This window comes from Clarias gariepinus, chromosome 22, assembly GCF_024256425.1.
Source record: "Clarias gariepinus isolate MV-2021 ecotype Netherlands chromosome 22, CGAR_prim_01v2, whole genome shotgun sequence".
NCBI classification, from domain to species: domain Eukaryota; kingdom Metazoa; phylum Chordata; class Actinopteri; order Siluriformes; family Clariidae; genus Clarias; species Clarias gariepinus.
This window is the reverse complement of record NC_071121.1, coordinates 26,288,892-26,314,075: the sequence shown is the minus strand read 5'-3', so window position 1 is coordinate 26,314,075 and position 25,184 is coordinate 26,288,892. Positions and strand designations below refer to the sequence as shown.

General features: G+C 40.0%; 2 protein-coding genes across 2 annotated transcripts in view; one reads left to right on the top strand and one right to left on the bottom strand.

The window, feature by feature from the left end:
- The window catches only part of LOC128510661 (V-set and transmembrane domain-containing protein 2-like protein), a 46,576-nt gene extending 34,443 nt beyond the window's left edge, over positions 1–12,133 (top strand). The window contains exons 2-4 of the mRNA XM_053483107.1: positions 538–707; positions 5,616–5,660; positions 10,025–12,133. Of these exons, the coding sequence (XP_053339082.1) occupies positions 538–707; positions 5,616–5,660; positions 10,025–10,336 (527 nt within the window). The 3' untranslated portion in view covers positions 10,337–12,133. The remainder of the gene's footprint in view (positions 1–537; positions 708–5,615; positions 5,661–10,024) is intronic.
- Positions 12,134–14,996: 2,863 nt separating this feature from the next.
- tti1 (TELO2 interacting protein 1) lies at positions 14,997–25,176 on the bottom strand. Its single transcript, XM_053482368.1, has 8 exons — positions 25,050–25,176; positions 20,652–22,976; positions 20,382–20,549; positions 20,116–20,276; positions 19,853–19,993; positions 19,565–19,769; positions 17,832–17,919; positions 14,997–15,597 (listed from the first exon to the last, which is right to left on the bottom strand). The coding sequence occupies exons 2-8, from the start codon at positions 22,960–22,962 to the stop codon at positions 15,381–15,383; spliced, it is 3,291 nt and encodes a 1,096-aa protein (XP_053338343.1). The 5' UTR covers positions 22,963–22,976; positions 25,050–25,176; the 3' UTR covers positions 14,997–15,380.
- Positions 25,177–25,184: the final 8 nt, after the last annotated feature.

The window sequence follows — 25,184 nt, the reverse complement described above, 5'->3', positions numbered from 1 at the left end:
AAAAAACAAATCAAGAGTTAGAACAGAACATCGCAGCGAATGAATCCAGTCAGGGAGGAAACTAATGACAGGACGGTGGGCTGGAGACAGCACCAAAACGGAGCCAACCTATTTGTGTCTAACATGATGAAAGGGAATTCAGTCTGGTCTGAAATGTGCTGAATTCGCTGCTGCTCCATTCGCCTGAAAGTCTCAGGAGTGTCGATAAAAATAAACTTTGAAAAAGAGACCCGGTTTGTATTCGTTTGGAAGGCTGGGGGAAAAGATTGTTACCTTACAGAAATTTCCCCGAAGTTTTCCTGCTACTGCATTATACGTAAGGGAAGTGACATCACAACCGTAATCAAATCACACCTGCCATAATTTGTGAATCGCTCTTTACTTTAATTGTCCTTTTTATGATGATACTTTTAAAATAACGCATGTAATACTTCTCTCATTACATCTCTCACGCTTCCTTTCGCTTTCTTTTGATTTTATAAACGTAAAATAAAGCTTTTAAGCCCTTTCTGTCTCCCTCTCCTTCTGTCTCACCAGCCCTGTTCACAGAGGTCCCTCATGACATGACGGCGCACAGCGGGCAGGACGTGGAGATGGCCTGTTCGTTTCGGGGATCTGGCTCGACTTCTTATTCTCTGGAGATCCAGTGGTGGTACATCAGGAACCACAAAGAGTGGACAGACAAGGAGACGTGGACCACCAACCAGGTGACTGATGCGAATGCTAATCCGTCCCATCCGTCCCGCAGGGAGTCGGTGTTTGACTTCACACGTGGTTATGGGGTTTCGGCGGACACAGCGAGCTCTTTAGATGAACCGAGAGCACAAATTTAATCACCACTGCCGGCACTGCCGAATACGACTGCGCTAGTCAGAATGCGCTCTGAATACAGATTTAACTCGTGTTTCAGGCCCACTGGTACGACTGTGTAGGGAGCACATTTTTTTTTTTTTTCTATTTGTGCTGCAGCAGAAGTATTAGCACCCATGTCTTTTCTTAAAATAAATACTTTGGCATTTCATTTTTTCATTATTTGTTTGATTATAGTACATTCATTTTCAGTTAAAAGAAACAGAATAAAACATGCTTAATGTTAAACAGCACAGGAATGAAAAAAATAATAATAAAGCCTACAGAAAAATACATATTTTGGCAAAAAGTCTAAAAAATAATAGATGATTAATTCACTATTTCTTTGTAATTAGGTGTAACGCTCCACTTTTTTTTTTTTTTACAAAACAAATTGAAGCTTAATGTCTCATAAAATTTGTAGTTTAGTAAATCATTAATAGTTAGGCTCAGGTCAAATGTGAGGTCTTTTCTGTCATTTGTAAATGAAATTAATGCAGCTTTACAAATAATTGCAAATTTTGATCCTATATAGAAAATACACAATTTACAGCATTTATGCACATTAAAAGTGTGACATTTTATAAAGTATATTTGAAATTTGACTTGGAATCATCAAGTAATGAAAAATCTGATTAAAGCACAGAGCTGAGCAGTTTGTCCAGAAATTGTTTGTTCATGTTATGAATGCAGTGCAATCGCTCTTTCTCTCTCTCTCTCTCTCTCTTTCTTTTTTTTTCAAAATAAATGTCTAAAAATTTAATATATATAGTATTATTATACTATATATATTACATTTTTATTATACTATTTATTACTATTACTTTAATTATACTATTATAGTAAAATGTAATATATATTACATTTATATATATTATACCCCAACACCCCTTTTGAAAAAGAATCTACGTTAATATTGAAAGTTCTTTAATAATATATGTAATATAAATCTGTTAGGAATATTAAAGGTACATTTCTCATTTCATGTACTTTGTAAAAATATGCATTAAAACACTTGGAAATTTAAACTTTTTAATTTCAAGACTTTTTTAAACCATAATTTTGTAACCCCCCTCCCCCCCCCAAAAAAAATCATTGTTGGTATTTAATGTTGCTAATCAAGATCAATTTATATATAAAATATGTTTAAAAGACCAGAGACACAAATGCAAAAATACTTATTTCATGCAACAAAAAAAAAATATTTTCTTGAGGTAGTAATACTGATACCCTTATTAAACGTGGTTCTTCATTACATTTTAAAATTCTGCTTTAGTGTACTTTAAGGAAATACATTTTAAAATGTATATATAACAATTCAACTTAAGTTTATTATCATACATGTATATAAAATGTATATTTTATATAAATACATTTGCAATGTAGTATAATTCAGAAAATAGAATTGTACGTGTTACTTCAAACATTAACACAAAGAATAATTGTTATTTCTATGTTGCAAATCAAAGTCAGTAAAGTTACCATATATGGTATACTCATGTAAACCACACATAAATTCATAGAAACCAGAGATAAATGTGTGGTTTGTATGAATTTCTACCTAATAATACTAATTTTACATTTTGGACATCCTAAGGTAATTACTTTCTATAATAACTACCCTTTTAAGCATACTAAAGTGCACTTGTGTTTAACAATGGAGATTGAAAGATTCATCATTGAGACGTCATGGATTTCTAACATAGATGTTAAAAAAAAATCATAGCATATTTATTTTAACAGTCGTATTTAAAATAATTCATTTGAATCCAGTCTAGACATTACCTCACTCTCACTCACCTGTCTATTAATGTCACTTGTTTTGTCCACGTATTTCTACACCTTCTCTCACTTGACCACAATTTGGATACCTACACATGAAACGCCCAACATTTGCCAATATAGTTATGCTAGTGGAAAAGAGAATAAAGTGATATATGTTTATTTAGTATGCAGTTGAGGTTTCATTTAATTAAATCTCTATACTGTACATTTGCATATATTAAAAAAACTACATAAATATAGTCTATGCATGGAATATAGTTGTATTTACATTTTGTTCACTGTAACTATTCACAAGATGAATAATTACGGTGAAATTTTCTTCAGGATTGAATCATTTCTTTATTGTTTAATCAAGATTTTCCTATGTTCTTTGATAAAGGAAATTATTTTGTATTTAATAAGAAAATTCCAAACTGGAGGAAAATCACAGTAAAATCTCCCTCTGTTCAAGTGGCTGGGACTCGGTATCTAATATCGCTCTAAATTCCCAGGACTTCTAACAATAATCCGTTTTGACATCAGATCTAGCAGGTCAATTATTTACAGCGTTCGCCGGCTGTTAGATACACAATAAAGAACCGAGGGATGAGAGTAGAGAAAGGAAACCGACGTTCCTGCACTGAGGAGGAGAAGCGTGTGCAGGAAACGCTCTCTCCACATTAATCACTGAGGTAGAAATAGCATCAGGTTCCCCAGGCACCTAGAGAGCGAGGCGTGAGGTGTGTGTGTGTGTGTGTGTGTGTGAGAGAGAGAGAGAGAAAGAGAGAGAGGTGCAAATAGAGGTATAGAGAGCAGAGAGGAAAAGGAAGAAAGATTGAGAGGTGCTGAGGAATAATTTTCCGCGGGGTTAAGGGTTCAGCAACAGAGAGGAAAAGTTTGCGCGGCTTCCCACTGCAGCGCCGCGAACGCTTTCTAATTGGAGGGAGGGAGGAAAAGAAACTCGCGCTAACCTCCGCACCAGCATACATTATTCATCCTGGGTCACTGAGGAGGGTGCAGCCGCGTCCACTTCTCACACTCACACACACACACTACACTACACTACACACACACACACACTACACAAACCAACTGCTGCTCTGCCTCACACCTTTCTACCCTCCACATGCTGCATGTTTCACCCTCACACCCGCAGCGAGACAAAACAACAGCCGTGCCAGTACATTCTGAAAAGCGTGTATTCATAAATCATTATAACCCGCTCTTAATCGATTCTTAGGAATAACACCGTCGTCACATCTATAGGCACAATTATTTAGACTATTTAACTTGTGCCAATTAGTTAGCACACCCTGTGCATCCTGTATTTATAATATACATAGCATACATACAGTATGTAATAACACACTAATCCAGAAATCATTAAAACTGTTCTTTGAATAGCAGCACGGTGGCTTAATGGTAAGCACACTGGTACCTCGCACTGGTTTCCATGAGCTGTAATCTGGTCGGCTTGCACTTTGCCTGGAGTGTATTCAGTTCAATTCGATTTGTATAGCATTTTTAACAACGGTCAGCAGTTTTAGAGAAGCAAAAGAAAAACATGGAAAAATAAGTATGAGTGTGTGTGTGTGTGTGCTTGTGTTCTGTGATGGGCTGGAACCCCGTGTCCCATGGTGTCCCATCACCTGTGCCCCAAGTTTCCTGTGATCTCCCCAACATCTCTGCACACGATGATGGATGGATGGATGGATGGATGGACTTAGAATTCTCGTAACTCATTATAGTCACTTCTCTGTCATGATTCATAATTGAATTGTTTTTTAACATTAAGATCTGATTATTACTAATGGGTTAACACTTCATGTGTAACTTTCATCTATAGTGCATTATAAATGACATTATTCACAAATCATTGTCATTTTTCTTAGATTTCTCAATATTTTTATCAATTACACTAAAGTTATTCTAAATCAAACTTACGTATGAGTACACACTGTAATAAGGAGTCCTGTGAATCCTGTATTTATAATGCATTAAGGATTCCCACATTCTTGGACTATTTTGCTAGAGTGCACTGAATTAAAATTCTTGATGGATCGATTCACAAGTCTTAATTGTCCATAAAAGAAATCTGCTGTACAGTATGTATTGTCTGTGAAATATTATGATATACTTACAAATAACCTATAACTCATAAACTGTCTATGTCCTTCCACACGTCACTTACAACACCACTTGAATTGATATGAAATATTAAGAGCTGCTACAGTCTCTCTTGACCCCCTAGAGTTTATTCAGTTAATAGCTCAATTTCTGTGGTCATGGGCTACAATCCAACCAGAGATTTTAATTCAACTCACCTGCTAACAACAAGCTGAAATTTGTATTCCTTCTTATAAATATTTAAATCTAGTTGATGTGAAATTTGCCATCAACGCCGTCTTTCTCAGCATAGCTAGCAAAAAATAAGCATTTATCATCTGGCTTATCATATCAATATATCAATTTATTTATTAACTGACTGTCAGGCCAGCTTGAACAGACGGCAGAACAGACAATATATACTGTATATACTATATATATATATATATATATATAACATTCCAAGAATTCAAATATTTTACTTCTAAACCACTAAGATATCCAAAATATTTGCCTTTAATTAATTAATCCCTGTCATAGTTCTGTTAGGCAATGTGAACAATTTGATAAATTGATTTTCATATTTTGTTTGTACACACACACACACACACACACACTGTTATTAAGCCAAGGAGATATTAAATCAGCATTTATTTAAAGAGCACACACTACTGCTTTAACGTTAAGAACGGTTCTGACTTTTCCGGCAAATCAACATTCAACGCCAAATGTCATCGGATCGACCTTTGATTTGACCTTTTCCTTTATCCCCCAGAACATAAAACACTTTAAAACCAAGAGTTAAAGGACAAAATGCAAATGGAGCGAGGTGTCGTGCTGAATATTTCACACCGTTCTCTGTGGACCCTGGTGTAATTTTGTGTTTTATCCTGTAGGTGGCGCCGCAAGAGGAGATGTCGAAGGACGCTACGAAAATCAGTGTAAGTGACGTCCTGTCCGTGCCATGTGAGAATGTTTCACTGACTCCCGCGGGATATGAAACGAGGCATGATGGGTGAGGGGGCGGGGCTAGCACGCTCATAGCTTTAAATCCTGCATTTATAAAACAGATTCGGGTAAATTTTCCCGCCTCCTGCTGTTGCCCATAAAAATCAATGCCATGCCATTTTCTTGGAACCCATATATATGGCTTTAATTATTTTGCTCATAGTCATCAATCCACACACACACACACACACACACATCGCACCTCCTATAGCAATTAGAGTCCGTGTAATGCAATGTAAAGATACATGAGAGCTCTTATTATAGCGCCATTGTGACAAAGAACCGATTTCTAACAATGTGTTTCTCTGATCTGCGCACACACACACACACACACACACACACACACACACACACACACACATATATATATATATATATATATATATATATATATATATGTGTGTGAGTGTGTGTGTGTGTATATATATGTGTGTGTGTGTGTGTGTGTGTGTACGCAGTTAGTCTCAGAGTTACTGGGGTGAAAAATCCCTCCGGTAAAAACACTAGGTGCTGCATCACTGTGCCAAACAGCATCCCAGAGGAACGATAAGAAAAAAACATCATGTTTCATTCAGTCAGTTATCATAGTACAGCACACACACACACACACACACACACACACACATACACATCATGTCAAAAATCCCACAGGATCTGTGTCAAATTACACACCAGGTATTCCTACAGATCACCCTGTAGTACATGACGTTTAAAATCCTATATTGACACTGTATGTGTCCGTGGTATAGACATTTTTTTATTGTGTGTCTCTGATGACTCCGCCCCCTTTTGCTACATAATGCAGGATACGCATCTGTGGTCTTCAAAATGAAATTTGTAAGTTCTTGTTCGAGTGTTCGCAGCTTTGACTACCAATACCGAACAAGAGGGATGTTCCCCGTGCTGGAGCGGCGTGTCTGAGATTAGATACTGCGGTGTTTATGGCAGGATTCGTTATGGTGACTTTTAGTCCTTCAGTGATGGAGCCCTGGGTGCAAAACTGTCTTGAGATGTTTATCTGTATCGATTTGCTCCAGTCTGGGGCATTGATTTCTCGGGCATCCTATTTAAGAATTTAATAAAAAATCTGATTTGTGTTTTTTGGTGGTGACCCATTGTATGGCCAAGTCAAGCATGGCTTTGTCTGTAGAATTCTCGGTAGTCCATAAGAGAATTTGCTAATTAGGTTTCTTTCATTTAAAAAAATTAACTTCTGTAACTTTGGAGTTGGATTAGTGATCTGGTTGGATGCATTGATACCAAAATCGGCTCTCTGACAACTTTCCTGCCTCATGTCAAAACGGGTGTCCATGTTTACAACTCTGGTTACAGTGGATTAGGACTAGTGATCTGATTGATTGATCACAGTAGATTGAGGCGGGACTAGTAGATTGATTGGTTACAGTGAATTGAGGCGGAACTAGTGATCTGATTGGTTACAGTGGATTGGGGCGGGACTAGTAAATTTATGGGTTATAGTGTATTATGGTGGGATTAGTGATCTGATTGATTGATTACAGTAGATTGAGGCGGGACTAGTGATCTGATTGGTTATGGTGGATTTAGCCAGGTCTTGTGGATCGATTGGTTACAGTGGATTGAGGCGAGACTAACAATCTGATTGATTGATTGATTGGTTACAGTGGATTTAGGTAGGACTAGTGATCTGATTAGTTACAGTGGATTGGGGCGGGACTAGTTGATTTATTGGTTATGGTGAATTGAGGCGGGACTAGTGGATTGATTGGTTACAGTGGATTGGGGTGGGATTAGTGATCTGATTGATTGATTACAGTAGATTGAGGCGGGACTAGTGGTCCGATTTGTTATGGTGAAATGAGGCGGGACTAGTGGATTGATTGGTTAAAGTGGATTGGGGTGGGATTAGTGATCTGATTGATTGATTACAGTAGATTGAGGCAGGACTTGTGGTCTGATTGATTATGGTGGATTTAGCCAGGTCTAGTGGATTGATTGGTTACCGTCAATTTGGTTGGGACTAGTGGATTGATTGCTTACAGTATATTAAGGCGAGACTAATAATCTGATTGATTGATTGATTGGTTACAGTGGATTTAGGTGGGACTAGTGGATTTATTGGTTATAGTGGATTATGGTAGGATTAGTGATCTGATTGATAGATTACAGTAGATTGAGGCGGGACTAGTGGTCCGATTGGTTATGGTGGATAGAGACAGGACAAGTGACCTGATTGGTTACAGTGGATTGAGGTGGGACTAGTGATCTGATTGATTGATTGATTTATTGATTGATTAAAGTAGACTAACTAGTGATCTGATTGGTTTTAGTGGATTTGGGCGGAACTAGTGGATTGATTGGTTACAGTGGATTAAGGCAGGTCTGGTGATCTGATTGATTGGTTACAGTGGATTTGGGCGGGACTAGTGGATTAATTGGTTACAGTGGATTGAGGTGAATGATTGTAAGAAAAGAGTAAAAGGATGAGGGTGATGCAACTTACTGAATGTCAACAGTCAACAATAAAAATAATAAGAAAGAGACCAGTTAAAGAGGCTTTGCATTTACATCCTGTTGCCCGTGGTAACAACCTAATGCAAATCCAGTAATGGTGTAAATTTCCGATCTGGCTCAAGCTGGTAACTCAGACTGTAATAAGAGGAGGGAGATGATAGAGTTAGACAAAAGAGATTAAGGCAAAAAGACAAGTAAGGTAACAAAAAGAAAATAGATGAAAGAAGAGGAGGAGACAGGAAAGATGCACTTGAAAGAAGAGGAGAGGAGATAAGGAGATGTGAAAGCAGGGTGAGAGGAGAGAAAGATGGAGGAGACGATAGCAGGGAGGAGAAGAGAGATGAGAGACCAACTGGGAGAGAAGAGTTAAAACAAGAGCATGAATCCTCATATTTTATTCATCTGCCTTCAGCATGAGGAATAAATGATGAAGAGGCTGTGAGTGTGTGCATGTGTGTGTGTGTGCGTGTGTGTGCTTGTGCGTGTGCATGTGTGTGTGTGTGTGTGTGTGTGTGGTGTTGAGCATGAGGTTGGATTTTAAAATCACTAAAATTGGGAATGTGGACAGAAACAGAACGGCGCCAGTAAATGCAGCACTGGTTGGGTGTGGTAAAGGTGCGTTTGTGTGTGTGTGTGTGTGTGTGTGTGTGTGTGCGCGTGTGAGTATCCATCTATGTTGGCACTCAATATGTTTCCCTGGCAGACGGCTTTATTGAGCGATTGGACTCATACACGAGTCTCTCCGTGACTGAGAGAGAGAGAGAGAGAGAGAGAGAGAGAGAGAGAATTAAAGACAAAGAGAACGAGATGAAATGAGAGACATAGAGAAAGACAGAGTGAGAGAGTGAGAGAGTGATCGTGAAAGATAGAAACAGGGAAAATCAAATAAAAGCATCAAAAAGTAAAATTAAAGAAAGAGAGAGACAGGGAATAGCAAAGACAGACAGAAAGAGACAAAGGAACAGAAAAAAGGAGAGGAAGTAGGAAAATATAAAGGCATGGAAAGAAAACTATGAAACAGAAGGAGGAAGAGCAACAAAAGAAGAGGAAGATAAAAAAGCAAGTGACAGAGGTAGAAAGAGCAAGAAAGAAAATGGGGATTAAAACAATCTGTGATGAGGATCGGAGAAGAGGATGAGGGATAAATAGAGAAAGAAATGGAAAGATTTTTGAAAGACAGAAAGAGAGAGAAAGACAGCAAGAGCGCTATAAGGAAGGAATAATAAAAAAAAGAGAGAAAGACAGAAGCAGAAATCTTGGCTGAAGGAGAGAAAATGAGGGACAAAGAATAAAAGAGGCAGGCATACTGAAACGGCATACTTCGTTTCATTCCGAATAATGACAGAGGTGTAAAGGGAAACAGAGAGAGGGAAGGAGAGATAAAAATGGAGTTAGAAACATAGATAAAATGAAACAGCGATATAGATCAGCCATTCCCAGACTTAACGAGGCTGCGGCCCAGTGACCCCGTGGTTTTGTTTTATTAGCCCTGGTTACTTTTTAAATGAAAACACTTACTCAGAAATGTGTAAAAAAAAAAAATTAAGGTAATTGAAAAACTAAAAATTAAAAACTTTAATTGTTATAAATGATGTGCACATGCAGTACCCTTACAAACCACTAGGGGACTATAACCTACGCTGAGAAAAATAGTCCTAAACATGGAATAGTGTGATTGTGTGTGGTATTTCATGGAAATGTGTGTGTGTGTGTGTGTGTGTGTGTGTGAGTGCAGTGATGTAGCAGGGTACTTCCAGGACAAATACTGTCTCTTCTGACTGTCCCTCTGTCTCGTCCCCTGTAGGTGGTGAAAGTAGCCGGGAGCAACATCTCCCACAAGCTGCGTCTGTCCAGCGTGAAGCCGTCTGATGAGGGCACGTACGAATGCCGCGTCATCGACTTCAGCGATAGCCGGCCTAGGCACCACCGCGTCCGCGCCTACCTGCAGGTGGAACGGGACGGGAACGACGCCACACCGCTGCACCACCGGGGGGCAGTGGAGTCTCAAAAACACCAACCTAACGCCCACCACGGGCCCCACAAAGCCGGCAGGGAGCTCAGGAAGAGGGCTGCCGAAGACACCAACACTGACTGCACAGAGAGCTGTGCACTTTAGGGCCCTCACACACACACACACACACACACACACACACACACACACACACACTACAGTCCAACACCCTATTCTGTTCTCCTCTAGCCTTCCTCCACAGATCTTAAAACACACTGTATAAAATTGTATAAAGCAAAACTAAATGTTCGGTGCATGTCGCAAAATGTTTCTTACGACGTTCGCTCTTATCGCTTTTTGAAACTTGAAGGACAGAAACAGACAGAACGAATCAGACAGAGCATGGAGCTGTCACTGTTTCATTCTGCTTTATTTATTTCTATATTTATGTATGTAGTTATTTCTTTATTAATTGCTTTGTTGCTTAATACGTTCGTTGATAGGACAGGTGGGAGGAGGCGTGTGGACACCATTTTTACCAGATCTTCTTCAATAGAGCGAATTACTTAAATATTTATTATTATGAAATTATTAATATAGCTTTTTTCAATGCTTTTACACGTTTTACATTTTCTTTCCCGGTTGGCAGGATGGAAGAAAAAATTCTTTCAAACTTGAAATCAGTAACACATCAAGATGTTAATAATAATATTATTTAATAAATTACATTTATTATTATTAAATAATAATAAGGCCTAGTCCACACGTACATAAACATTTTCTTTAAAAGGTTTTTGTTTTCTCTTTTATTCAAAAAAAAAAAAATCTTTGTCTGCAAGAAAAATGCAAAACATGCTGTTAAGAGCAACCGAACTAGCAGGCGGCGGTATAACCCTACCCGTAAAGCTGTTTTGGCCAATCAGAAGCCTGAAACAAGCTCTGATATCAACCACAGGAGATACGGCACAGGCAGCGAACCAAAAAGTTCCTTCTTAGTGCCCTAAAACTGAATTTGTGAGCGGACAAAATGAAAAATTGCATAGAAAAACCCTTGTTAATAAACAAGGGAGGACAAGACCCTCGTCTTGATGAGATGACAGAAAAAACAACAACAGTGCATCACCTGTTCATATCTTTAGTTGTATTGGCTGAGGGTATAACAACATAACAAAAGTACCACTCTTGGGGATGTGCTGTTGTAGGAAATTAATCCACAATCGTCGTGTGCTGTGACATGGAGCAGAGTTCCTGCTGAGGAATGACGGAATGGAACAGGATGCTGGAAATGGTTTTCCTAAATAAATTAACAAACAGACAAATAAATAGATTAGTTTTTTAGTGATTCATCGTGGATCAACAATAATAAAATGGCAACAAATGTAGCTCTTATAATTCCGTCTACGCTGCTGTTAGTTTGACCTTATTTTTATTTCTGGCTTTGTTTGTTCTGTTGATTAAGGATGTATTCTCCACACCCATCACCTGGAATATTGGAGATTCTTATGAATTCTAGCGCTAAAAAAACAACAACCAAACAAACACAGTTAAGTGCAGACCTGACTTGACGCTGGACCACGCACACAAACCTTTATATCGTGTCCTGTTTTGTTCAGCCTGTAAATATAACGTAGGTCAGAGGGGGCCAAAACTTTCTTCGCTGCTACTTTATTAGTTGCACTTTTATCCACACGACTCCTAGTCATCCACTCCAAGGTCAATAAAGAAGAGATCTCATCATTATTAGCTGTGGCTCAGATGGAGCTGATCAGGTGGATGTGGATGTTCAGGATATTGTATTCTACACCATTTTTCAGTTTTTTTGTTCATGAGTTAAATGTACAGCTATGATGATATGGCGCCTTCATTTCTGGATTGTATTTTTTTTTTATGCTTTTTAGTTTTGTAAGAAATAAATGTAAAAACAGTACATGTTTGAATAGCCTCCAAAGTGTTGGTTTCATCTTAAATGTATGCTTTTATCAAATAAAAAAATTATACACTGAGTTTCGGTAATTATATGATTCTCATATGTACACATATAATATACATTCTAGGACGTGAATGATCAAACACAATTGGTTCGACATTTAAGAAAAACATTTGTATCGAAGATTTAGCATTTTTGGGTGCAAATATTTATGGTTATTTTTAACTATGACCTTGTAGAAGATACTTGAAAACTGTGCTTTTGTGTTTTCTCAGATAAACAGCGGTCGTACTATACAGTACAATAAATAGAAAACGCTCTGAAGAAAAAAGGAGGCGAAACGTGAAAGAAATATTTGTTTCTCGTAGCTGCTGCTTTCACATCATTTAATCTGTTTTTTCTAGATAAATTGTTTTAAAGGTAGATTTGGTCCACCTTAGTTTCATAAGGGAGAAGAAAACTAAGCGGCAGACCTGTTATTTTTGTGCAGTATAAAATGAGCTACATACCATTTCGTTTATTGTTGATGCTGTTAGCATAGCGCTGACATATGCAGGTTATATGGTTTATTTCTGTTTTTATGTCTGGTTAACAGTGTTAGCACGTCTGCCCTACATTCTCTCACCAATCAAATAATTTCAGGACAACCTAAAATCATATATATATGCATAAATAAGATGTTGGCAAAAAAAACACAATGCAGGATTTTTACCTACAACAAAAAAGGTGTAAAATTAATTCTTAAAAATATTGTTCAAAATTAGCATAAGATGGCTTATCATTCAGATTAATTATTTAAGTTATGCAATTTTTAATTAGCTTTAAAGAATACATTTTGCTAAATGCTGACAAAAAGCCAAAGCATCATCATCATCATCATAATAATAATAATAATAAAATAATTAAAATTTAGTTTAATACCTCTAACTGCATAATCAAGTGACATTTGTAAACCAACAAAACTGCTTGAGAAGCTACTTTGTAATTCTAATTAAAGCTAAAAATTTATTTAAAAAAAGGATAGCGAAGCCACAGCTAAACAAAGCTGCTGATAAAGAAGCTAGCTGTATTGAAAGCTAATAGGAAAAAAAAACTGAGCTAAGCTAAGGCTGCTTTGTCAAACTAAAAATAAATAGTGATAATGTAAAGCTAAATACCCAGAATAAACGTGTGCCTTTTCATAAGTACAAGATTTAGCTTTGAAAAATAGCTAAGCTAAAGCAGGCAACTGAACCCAAAGCTAGTGCAGAAAAAAATAGCTACTAGGCTATGGTAAGAAAACTGTCAAACTGAAAAAAAATAAAAATAAATAGTGATAATGTGCAGTTAATTGCCCCAAAACAGCTTTTTAAAGAGTCTTTATATAAGAATAAGACTTAGCTTAAAAGCTTCACCTACATGAACCTGTTGATAAAGCAGCAAGCTGTACAGTAGCTACTTACAGCTAGTACAGAAAATGTAACTTGCATCGTCAAAGGAAAATACATAGTGATAAATAGATTTTGCTTCTGTATTCTTAAGCTGCTCTGAAGTAAGAAGTTAAAATGAGAGCTTAGACTCTTAAGGGTTGTTCATGTAAATCTTTAACTAGCTATGTAACTCTGCTATGCTACATTGCAAGTTGGAGAGAGAGAGAAGTAATTAATTCGTACGTAGTAATGAAATCACATTTATTTAGAACCAGATGTACCTGCGACTTCATTCATGTGGAATTTAATTGTACACTCATAAGCACATTTTAAAAAATGTGCAATGCCATCTGTTGAATTTTGAGAAGAACTAATGTTTTTTTCCAAATACAACTTTACAATTTTATTATATGTTTAGATTAGATATAGCGCAGCAAAAACATTTAAAATTGTAGTGATGCTAATTGATGCTAGCTACTCAATAAAGTTCAAGGCTTAGCTTGTTTGTAAGTCGCTACATTGTGGCAAAACAAAAATTAGCATTTCTGAAAAGAGCTAAGATTTTATTTAAGCAGGCATTCCTGCTAGGATTAGACCCCAGGCTTCATTTTCTAGCTGTTGGAATTGTGTGTACAGAATTAATGGTTAGCACGACTGGCTCTGATGCTCCTGTAGCCCTTAATCAGCCGGATCAATTAAGATGGATTAGAGCTAGCGCTGTATCTCCAGGAGTAGAGTATACGCTTAATCTGGCTTCACAGAGCTGAAAAAAAAATAAAAAATCCTTCTGGGGCCTCATTTATTTTACACCCTGCATGTGTAGGGCAGAAAGAAAGTGGTGTGAGGAATCCTCTGGAAACTTACAGTCAGGAACAAACGTGTAGAAATGTAGTCAAGGGCTTTAAATATGGAACAACCAGTACTGTACTGTTAGTGCCTCGACTAGATTAGTTTTAGACCTCAGGTGAACGTTTTATGTTTGTTTAATCTTTAATCACAGAAACATGGCTGTAAAGGACGACACTCGGTGCTAATCATACGCTCACAATTCTCGCCACCTGCTTAATCGACGCTTCCCTCAGTCATCCTGTCAGCGCAGCTGTTTTGTTGTCCTTAATGGCCATTAATCAGTCACGCGACCGGCGTGCTATCGAGCCGAACCCTTGTGTAATGAAGCTAGCTCGCCGGCTTATCAGTCACGCTCGAGAGGAACGTGCTAGCCCGACCGGCTCTTTATGAGTAATGCTCGAGTCGTCTGGTTTGGCAGCAGGATAAATAGCCGCAGATAAAGAAGCTAGCACGCTAACACAAAGTGCACGAGGCAGGCTTCTTTGCCTGAAGCTAAAACATGCATTAAGATGTCAAAAGGAGACGCCTCAGAGCCCACACGGGTGCCAAGCACGGTCAGTGAACACGACCAGTCATGGTGAGACAGGAAATAAATATATAAATATAAAAATACTGGACACAAAGAAATCACTTTGTGATTTTATTATAAAAGGTAGATGTGTTTGCACAAAATATTCTTCAAATATTTCTTAGGTTTTTTTTTCAGCCTCAGCTAGTGGCTAAATTCTAACGCTTCCCAGGTGCACACTACGTAGGGTACATAGATCCCACTACGAAATTAGTGCACTAATAGAGATTTTGGGAAAGGTTTACCCTATAACCTTAGTAAGTATAATATTACTTACTTACATCCCTTTGTGACACAATATTTGGTTGTCAGTACCTTTCTCAGCACATTATCTACATTAGCATGTTTCTAGCCACGTTAGCACATGATAGCGGAATATCTGTGTTGTTACAAATCACACAATGTTAATGTTTAAAACATTTTTACAATCCTGATTCAATCTGTGTCAATGTCAATTCAGCCATCCTGATCAGCGCTGCTGTGATGATTCTGCTCGAGTTCCTGCAGCAGTTTGACGACGTTTTGCGTGTATTCGTTCCTGGCTCGGCTCATCCCGCTCAACTTAACAGGGAACAGGAGCAAGTGAGGCGGCTCGTAGGCAACGGGACAGCACAGCTCGCTCAGAGTGAACCAGCACGAGTCCAGGTCCAGCTGCATCAGGTGACGGAAAACGCTGAAGGAGGAGGAAGGAACAAAAAAAACATCCAGAGATCAGTCCGGGTGATTGACAAAGTAAAAAAATTTTTTTTTATTTTTACAATTTTTATTTTATTTAAAACTAGATAGCTAAACTCAACACTAATACGGCTACTATAGCTTAACTTAGCATCTAAGAACCATCACGAGAATTCATAATTTTTTCTTTTTTTTTTTTAACACAAATTTTACACCAAAAATATTTTTGATTTAATCAGCCTAAACCTTGGAAAAAATAATTGGACCGTGACATCCTCGTCGCACAGGGTACATATTATACAGGGTAAGCCAATTATATGGATACACCTTATTAAAATGGGAACGGTTGGTGATATTAACTTTCTATTTGTGGCACATTAATATATGTGAGGGAGAAAACTTTTCAAGATGGGTGGTGACCATGGTGGCCATTTTGAAGTCGGCCATTTTGGATCCAACTTTTGTTTTTTCAATAGGAAGAGGGTCATGTGACACATCAAACCTATTGGGAATTTCACAAGAAAAACAATGGTGTGCTTGGTTTTAACATAACTTTATTGTTTCATAAGTTATTTACAAGTTTCTGACCACGTATAAAGCAGTTATTAGCAGTTTGCTAACTGTAGCATAGGAGATGGGTTGTCTCATACGGTGTCTTGAATCGAAAATATGCTGCACTGATCCGGTTGCTGCGTTCACCAGACATCAACACACAATTTCTATCCGCTCCTCACGTGTCATTAGTATGTAAACTGCTAATAAATGCTTTATAAGTGGTCAGAAACTTGTAAATAACTAATGAATAAATAAAGTTACGTTAAAACCAAGCACAGCTGAACATATGTACCAAGGTACTCACCAAAATATTGTAGTAACACCACAATACTACTACGGTACCCAATGACATGCCACACTACCTCTGCCCTCGTACTCTAAGTCCTACCGTGCCTACCATGGTAATGTCTGGAGTACTACAGTTATACTACAGTATATTTCAGAGGCGTTTCTAGCTCAAATTCAAATTTTATTTGTCACATACACAGTGATATACAGTAGGATATGCAGTAAAATGCTTGTACGACCGCCGGTTACCCTAAAAATAAAATAAAAACTATATATGAGCAATAAATATGAATAAAAAGAAATGAAATGCGAAAGAAAATAAATGTAACTAGTAAAATAAAGGCATAATAAAAATATTACAAAATATAGAAATACAGAATTATAGGGGGGGGGAATATATATATAATTTTTTTAGTGTGTTTTAAAGTGGAAATGGCTGTGCAAATATGCATGAAAAGTGACTTATGAAAATGAAAATGACTTATGAAAGTTGATAGCTGTTGAAGTCAAGTTTGCCTGGGCCTTTTTTTTTTTTTTCTTTTTGTAGAAAGTAAGTTATTTAAAAAAATGGTGGTGGTCAAAACTATTGAAACAAAAGTTTTAATTTCAATGTTTTAATGACTCTCTTTTAATGTTCTCTCTCTCTTTTTTAAATAATCGGGATAATAAGAATTTATTATTTTTAGCGATAAAAATAATTTTTGTTCTTGAAACAAACCAGAAAGCTACATTGATCTCCTGATTGAAGAGCTGAAGCCTAAACCTCCGATTAAATGCGGAAGACTGCTATCCCAGAGAGTCGTGATCTCGCATGACGATGCACATCCGCATAATTCTAACTGCACTGTCGACTCTTTGCAAAAACTTTGTTTTGAGGCGTTAAAGCTATAGCTATAGTCCTGATCTGGCTTAATCAGACTTTCACCTGTTTGGTCACTTTAAAGCAGAACTACGAGGACGAAGATTCACTTCTGATGAAGAAATGAAGACAGTTGTGCATTTACGACTCGCAGCTCAGACTGAAACGTTTTTAATGAGGGAATACGAAAGCTTGTTGACAGACGGAGGAAGTGTATTGAAAAGCAAGAAGATTAAAAATCATGAATTAGAAAAATGATGTATTTGACTTCTCTAAAAGTCTAAATGTCTAAATTCTACAGCCAGAGTGAGGATTATTTTTTGACTTACCCCTGTACATATTTCAAAAATGTGTGTTTTTTCACATTAATTGTGACTTAACACATCAAAAAAAACTACAACTGGAACAGAATGTAATGGCAATCTCCTTTTCACTCTCTCTTACTCATCAACGTGTGTGTGTCAGTGTGTGTGTGTGTGTGTAAAAACCAAACTCAAATAAAACCGGCTTGAGAGACTTGGACAGGTTACCAGAGGCAAGCTTCCTGTAATTTGATTGGCTGTCGGCAGCTCAGGTACGGCAGACAGGCCTCTGAGATACGGTCCAGATCCGCATCCACTGCAAACATACACACCACACACACATACACACAAAGCAAATGAACAAATGCAACAATAACACTGTACGTTAATGTTAAAAACAATACTACATGAGCTGAACTCAGTGTGAGCGTCGACGTGCGCGAGACGACTCTCTTTCCCGCTGAGACGCTTCCCGTTAATCTCTGACTTAGATAATGAGCCTGCTAATCGTTCGGTCAAATTTAATTAAAGATTGTCGAATCCCACTTCACCAGGCCCGCGCAATATTACGTTTTCATATCACCATAAGTACGTAATGGTCTCAACCAGCTGTCCAATCTGTCAACCTCTCAGCGCCTTCCTGCAAACTGACGACCAGAGAATTATTTCTGGAGACGCTGAAACACGGGGGGGAAAAGGGGATCGTCTGCCTTTGTGTGCCCGAAGTTTGTGGTTGTGCACTTGAGACAAAATGTACAGACATCTATACGATACGTGTCATGGAATTATATTTATATTGTAACCAAAATATCACCCCAAGATAGACATTTCCATGAGACACTGAAGAAACGTCAGACCACCGGCGCTGGACGATTGCTCCGAGGAATATTCCGTGATAAAACTATTGCAGGTTCAAGCAGTGAAACGTCTAATGGACAACAATCTTCTGCTTAAACACCACTCAGTTTTTATCATTAGCTTTCAATTTATTCCTTTAAAAACCTCCCACTCTCTTTGCGCCTCTAACCTTTCAGTGTTGTCTAAGCACAGGCCCAGCATCCTGAGCTAAAACTGTGAATATTCACTCTCACTCTCTCACACACACACACTTTTCACAGCCTCCCACGCGTTCTGGTGGTCTGCTCCCCCTCAGCTCGTCTCAGTCGCTCATTATGGCGTGTTTTTATCACCTTCCCGCTTTTTCCTCCGGCGAAACAAAGCGCAGAATGAGAGCCGACGTCTCCGGAGGTCAGGAATTAAAATTCATTACGGACCGTTCCGGTAAACAACTCATTCCTCCACTGGCTCCAGGCCATCTCACTGAGACGCTGCCTTTGAAGAGACATCTGATCATCTCTTCATCTTCTACTTAATCTCACTCTCCCTCTCTCTCTTTAACTCACTCACTCGAATCCATCTCACACATCCAACTCTGTGTGTGTGTGTGTGTGTGTATGTGTGTGTCTTTTGAGGTATGAGAGCACCTGACACTTCTGCCCTAGACTGAGGGGACACCCTGTGTGTGTATGTGTGTGCTCGCGAGGTCCTTCACATTGAGATGCACAGGAAGCATTCACTGCAGCTGTACTGAGGTTTGTTTCAGCAGTGATACGAGTCTGCCATCTAGTGGAGTGATGACCTCACTGCAGCAGTGAAAAGTTTCTACAGGCTTTCTAATACAAGAAAATCAATAAATAAACAAATAAATAAATCAATATTAATTAAGCTAATTACACAAAGGCCACACCCAATTACTCACATACCCACATCTCTTTTTACTTCACTAGGTATGACATGCACCAAGGCCAAGCCTCCTTTAACTTCACCAGAAATGATAATTGCAAAGGCCACGCCTCATTTTAAGTAACTAGTAATGAAATTCACAGAGGCCACGCCTCCTTTTTTTTGTTTTTTGTTTTTTTACATATCTAGGATTGACGTTCACAAAGGCAACGCCTTACCCAGGTCGAGGCGCACGCACAGAGGTCCGAGTCCCTGTAGCACGGCCAGCTGCAGCTTGTACGCGAGTGTGTGCGTGTACATCGGACCGGACCGAGCGCTCGTCTCAGCCTGGCGTGTAAGTGATGTGGTGAGGCGGGGCAGGATCTCTTTAGACACTCGCTTCCTCAGGAAGTCACCACACGTCTCACCCAACACACATAACACCTATAGAAAAAGAGAGAGAAAAGTGTACAACATTTCTCACATTACAACATTTCACACACACACACACACACACACACACACACCTTGAAAGCTTGTGGTATAGCAAGCGGGTCATCATTGGTGAGGCGCTGGAGAAGAGCCGGCCAGCAGCGGTGCACCATGGGTAAGAGCTCATTCTCCGTCTCACACAGCACTTTCACGCACAGCTCTACAATGTCCAACACCTGCAAAAGACACACACACAAACACTTTTTTTTTTTGTTTAAATATCCATTTACAATTACGCATCCAGCTACTTTTACAGAAAATTCCTCAATGACCAATTAGAACTTTTAAAGTTCTCTACCTTCAGTCGTACTCTCATGCTGGGGTGAGACAGCAGGTGAACGCAGCGCTCCATCACATCTTTAGCGATAGACACGTGCAAGGGCAGTTCTGGTTTCACGTCAGGGCCTCCATCCTCGTCTTCCACTTTGACCTCAGAAGCTGCTGCCTCAGGAGGCGTTTCTGTAACCCGAGATACACCACAACACACAGATACCATGATTGCTCTATTTCATTGATGTAAACATCTAAACAACTGTGTTAGATCAACAAATGAATTGCTCTTACCTGCATCACCTGACTCCACCACATCGTCGCAGAACCCCTCTGCCAGCTTCTTCTGCTTTCTGTAATCCAACAAAAATTGGCGAAGATTTAGCGTCTCATGAGTTGGGGTGTGCGCACTGGATGCCGAAGTCGTTCGCGTATCGGTAGTTCTGCTGTTAAACCACCTCACTGCAGTAAAACGAAGAGGTACATGAAGACACGTGAAGACAAGTGTTTATAATATAGTCATCAACTATGTATTGAGATGTTTGTAAGATAAAGACCGCTCACCCAGCGCATTCATGAGCGAATGCAGTACTGTGCAGAACTGCTGAGATCTCTGGTCGTAGCTCAGATCCAGGGCCGTGAGGACGTCCTGCACCACATCGTCCACTAGGGGCAGCAGAGCGGCATCCGAATGGGCGAACATGACCGCGAGGACTCGCGGGGCGTGAGGATGAAGGCTGAGCCTGTTCAGGTTCAAAGAGATGTCATTAAGCAGGTAGTCTGCGTTGCTGATCACCAGCTCCTTGGGCGAGATGTAATCGCAAGCCATGCAAAAGTTGTGCATGGTGCTGAGAGCTGATTGGCTGACTAATAGCGAAGTATCTCCCGCCTTCTCCAGCACAGGGTAGAGCGACGTCATCAGCAGCAGGCGGAAATCAGAGCCCAGGGCTAAAGCGAAGGATCCGATCCCTTCCAGTTGGATACAGATCTGCCAAATGTTGCTGTTCAACTGGTGGAGCGGGGAAGGTTTGGAACTCAAGGTTGGGGCGGCTCGCTGCCCATATCCGTCAGACCTGCTTAAAATAGAGGGGACTGCACAAGGACGTGTCTCCTGCTCTTCATCTTCCGCGTCGTCCATCACAGTCACAAGATGCCAGTTATTCAAACTGATGTATTCTTCAATGATAGACGTGATCGCACATTTTAGGTCCTCGTGACTTGTTCTGGAAATTTCAGCACTGTTCTGGTCAACTGTTCTCAAGATGTCTGCCCCAACTCCCGCTGCCCCGCTGACAATCTCATTGAGCACCAGAGCTGCTTGTTTGCGATAAACAGACGACTCCTTGTAAAGCTCCAAGAAGTGGTCAACCAGTAAATAAAGATTTCCATAGCGACCCAGCATCCGGCATACCTGCTTCAGCGCAGAGAAGATCTTGTTGTCTGTAAAATAGAGGAAGTATTTTCTTTGGCGCTGCACTTCTGAAGCATCAGGTGCCAAGTCAGACAGTGGCGCGAAGCTTCTTTCCTCGACTATCCTTATGTCTGTGACGTCCAACTCCAGCACCTGCATCAGCGCTTTGGAAATGCGCTTAAGGTGAACCACTGACGTCAAGACCAAATCCACCTGAGGGCCAAGAATCTTCAGGTACCCCATAAAGACGGTGAGAATAAAAAGCTTGCGCTTGTCGTCCGTCGTTCTCATGAGGCGAGGTAGAGAAGATGCCAGGCTGTGCAAGTTTTCCGACAAGACGTCGGTTAAAGCTCGACCTCCTGTAGCTTGGTTTCTTCTTGATACCTCAGCCAGTACTGCTTTACACCGCTCTTTGACTCGAGGTTCTTCGTCATTGACCGCGCCAACCAAAGCCTCCAGGAGAGGAGCAATGCATTCAGATAAAGATTCGCTGCACTGGGCAAGAAGATGATCCGACATATTGACCAGTTCCAATCTTACCCTCCAGTGCTGGTGCGCCGTGGTGTAAGAGATCACTTTCTGCAGCGCCAATGCAAGTCTTTTGGACGTGGACTTTTTCCATGTTGGAGTTCTTTTCACCACCAGTTCTCCAACCCTACCCAAATTGGCTGACTCTGCACTCACTTTGCTGTCGTTCTGAAGCTGTTTGTCCATCATAACCAGGCCCACTGTGGTGTACCAAACCCTCATGGCTTTCACCGTAACCACATGCCCTTGCCTCAGATCTCCGCTAACAACACGACTCAAAGCTTGAGTGATTCCTGGTAGGAATGAAGCCAGAGTATTTCCAAGCAAATTTCGTTCCTCTTCATTTGGTTCTACATGTGTTCTTTCACAGTCACACTGCAGGAATAGTGACAGAAGGCACTTCAACGCTGCTGCCTGCACTCCCCTCGCTTTCTCTTGCTCGGCCAGAGCCAAGAGCAGCGACACGGCGGCTCCCAGTCCGGGAAGCATAGCAGGCTCATACATCCTGAAAGCCACGTCTCCGTACGCGGAATGCACGAGAGCATCCAGGCATCGCAGCACTGCTAACTTCACCTCCTCCGATGATGGAGCTGGCTTTCCGGGGTCTTTCGGAGAGCACAAGCAAAGGCAAAGCTCAGAAAAGAGTTCACGTAGAGATTCCCAGTTCTGGACACAGGTCTTGTCCAGAACATAAATCATGGCCTCCATGACGGCTTGAACGACACCGTCTCGCTTCGCCCCAGGAGTCTTGAGGACAAAGCGGAGAGGGAAGAGGACATAATCCTGAAGCAGCTGGAGGACTCCATCGCTAACACTATGCAGGTGATTATTCAGAGCCTCTATATTGGTCAGGGTGGGTTCTTTGGTCAGTAGGACACAGGAAGGCCGCAGGTAAGCGAACGCAATCTTTGGGTCATCGATCTGATGATCAGCCATCGTGCATGAGTGAACTATTAAGAAAAAGAATTAACAGTCCAACATTAGGTAATACAGTTACAGTAAGGTAAAACATGTAAAACAGTCCAACATTATGTAATACCAAGACAGTTAATACATACACCATGTTGAATTTCACTTATGATTATGATTTAAAAGTGTTCAAGATATGCCGTGCCAGACCCCTAATGAATCTAAACAAACGTTAAAGTCGATATGAGAACTAGCAAAGAGTGCAATAAAATAACTTTATAAACTGTGTAGATTTTCTTGCCAACGCCTTCACCCACCTGTAGAAAGATAAAGTCACATTCCAACGTGACACCGTAAAAGCCCAAATTTAATAAAAGACAATTCATAAAAGTTCACAATTTTTCTCTGGAACCTGGAATTAGGACTAAGTGGGAAAACTGAATTAAATGCTTATCATAAACATTGTGATTTAAATACAAACTGCCTGGAAGCATCTAAATTAATACTGAAATTTGCTACTTTGTCTTTATGGTGTTTTGCAGGATTCATCAGAATGGCCAAAGGTTCTCCTAGCAGGAAATTTAAGTCCTGATTTGATTAATATTGCAACAGTGTGCAACATGAGTTTATAAATATCCCAATTCCATATTTCTTTTTTTTTTCAATTTAAAAATTCAATTTACGGCATTTTACGACAGACGCTCTTATTCAGTGCGATTTACATTATCTCATTATACATTTGAGCAGTTGATTCAAGTTGCTCAAAGGCCCAACAATGACATGGTAGTGTGGTGGTAGTGGGGTACTGTGATCAACAGGTTTTACACCCGATGCCCTTCTCACACAACCCTCCATTATATCCGGTGCTGGCACTGCATCCAGTGGCTGGGGTTTGGGCATTGGGTGGGAATTAACCCAGGCATGGCGTGCAGGAAACTTACCACTGAGCCACCACTCACCCTGGGAGGAAAACCGTAGTACCCGGAAGAAACCCATTGGGCATGGAAAACCCATGAGCACGCATACAGACCTGAGGCAGAAATAGAACCCTTGACCCCGAACGTGAGAGAGCACAGTGCTAAAAATTACGCCTACAAATGCTCAATTCAGGAATCGTGGTATGATATATCGTCTAACCTCTTGCTTAAAAAAGGTTCAGTGTACGCTAAAAAGGATCAGTAGACAATAAAAGCGCAACAAGTAATAGACCCGCCCTCCAATTTCATTGGACGGACACAAGACAGGTTTTTCTCAAATCGATGAGATATATATTACTCTCACTCTCACTTATCTTCTACATGCTTTTTCAGGGTGGAAGGGGGCCTGGAGCCTATCCCAGGAGGCTTAAGGCACGAGGCAGGGGTGTACAGAATAAAGCATGTATGCGTGCTCATGGGTTTTCCGTGCTTAATGGGTTTCTTTCGGGTATAATCCTGGACAGAGTGCTAATCCATCACAGGGCACGCACACACACACACACACACACACACACACACACACACACACACACACACACACATTCACACACTACAGGCAATTTGGGAACACCAATTAGCCTAACCTGCATATCTTTGGACTGTGGGAGGAAACCCACTAAACATGGGGAGAACATGCAAACTCCATGCACACAGAGACGGGAATCGAACCCGGACCCTGACGGTGCAAAGCGACAGTGCTAACCACTACAACACCGTGCCGCTAAGATATATATATATATATTAAATAAAAGCAAAACTTTATAAATAGTCTGTAACACTACAGATAAATAAACACTTCTTCATTTAAAAAAAGAAAAGCAGTTTTAACTTTAGGGTTCCTTTAAACTCACCTGTCTTTTGTGACCTCATTACTGTATATTGTGTAAAAGCACCACCCTGCCTCAAAACAAACTCCCCACATCATTACAGTACCTGATATTTTGCACTACTTATTAGAGCTTCTACATTCCCCCCACATTCCCCACTCACCATGTGTACATCAGTAAACCCTCAGGTTCTGATCAGAGAACATTCTAACCTGTCACAAATGATGGAACCCTTTCACATGGACTGCTAACCCTCATTTATCAGCTTTACTCAACATAATGGAATATAAAACACAACAGCACGTGTTACCTTCAGTCCGACGTGTCTATGTAACCATCACAGAGCCACAGAAAGCATTTAGTGTGGCGTGAAACACACGAGAAAACAAACCGAGCCTCCCATTACACGCCTGAAGCTCTGGCTCTGCTCGGCGTCGCGTCGCTC

What these genes read in the sequence shown, in the direction of transcription:
- tti1 (XM_053482368.1), bottom strand. Translation starts at nt 22,962, where the DNA reads ATGGCTGATCATCAGATCGATGACCCAAAGATTGCGTTCGCTTACCTG. An exon ending in GCATGAGAGTACGACTGAAG is followed by an intron (nt 19,994 to 20,115) that starts GTAGAGAACTTT and finishes TGTCTTTTGCAG; the next exon opens with GTGTTGGACATTGTAGAGCT. An exon ending in GTGCGTGCGCCTCGACCTGG is followed by an intron (nt 17,920 to 19,564) that starts GTAAGGCGTTGC and finishes GTATGTTTGCAG; the next exon opens with TGGATGCGGATCTGGACCGT.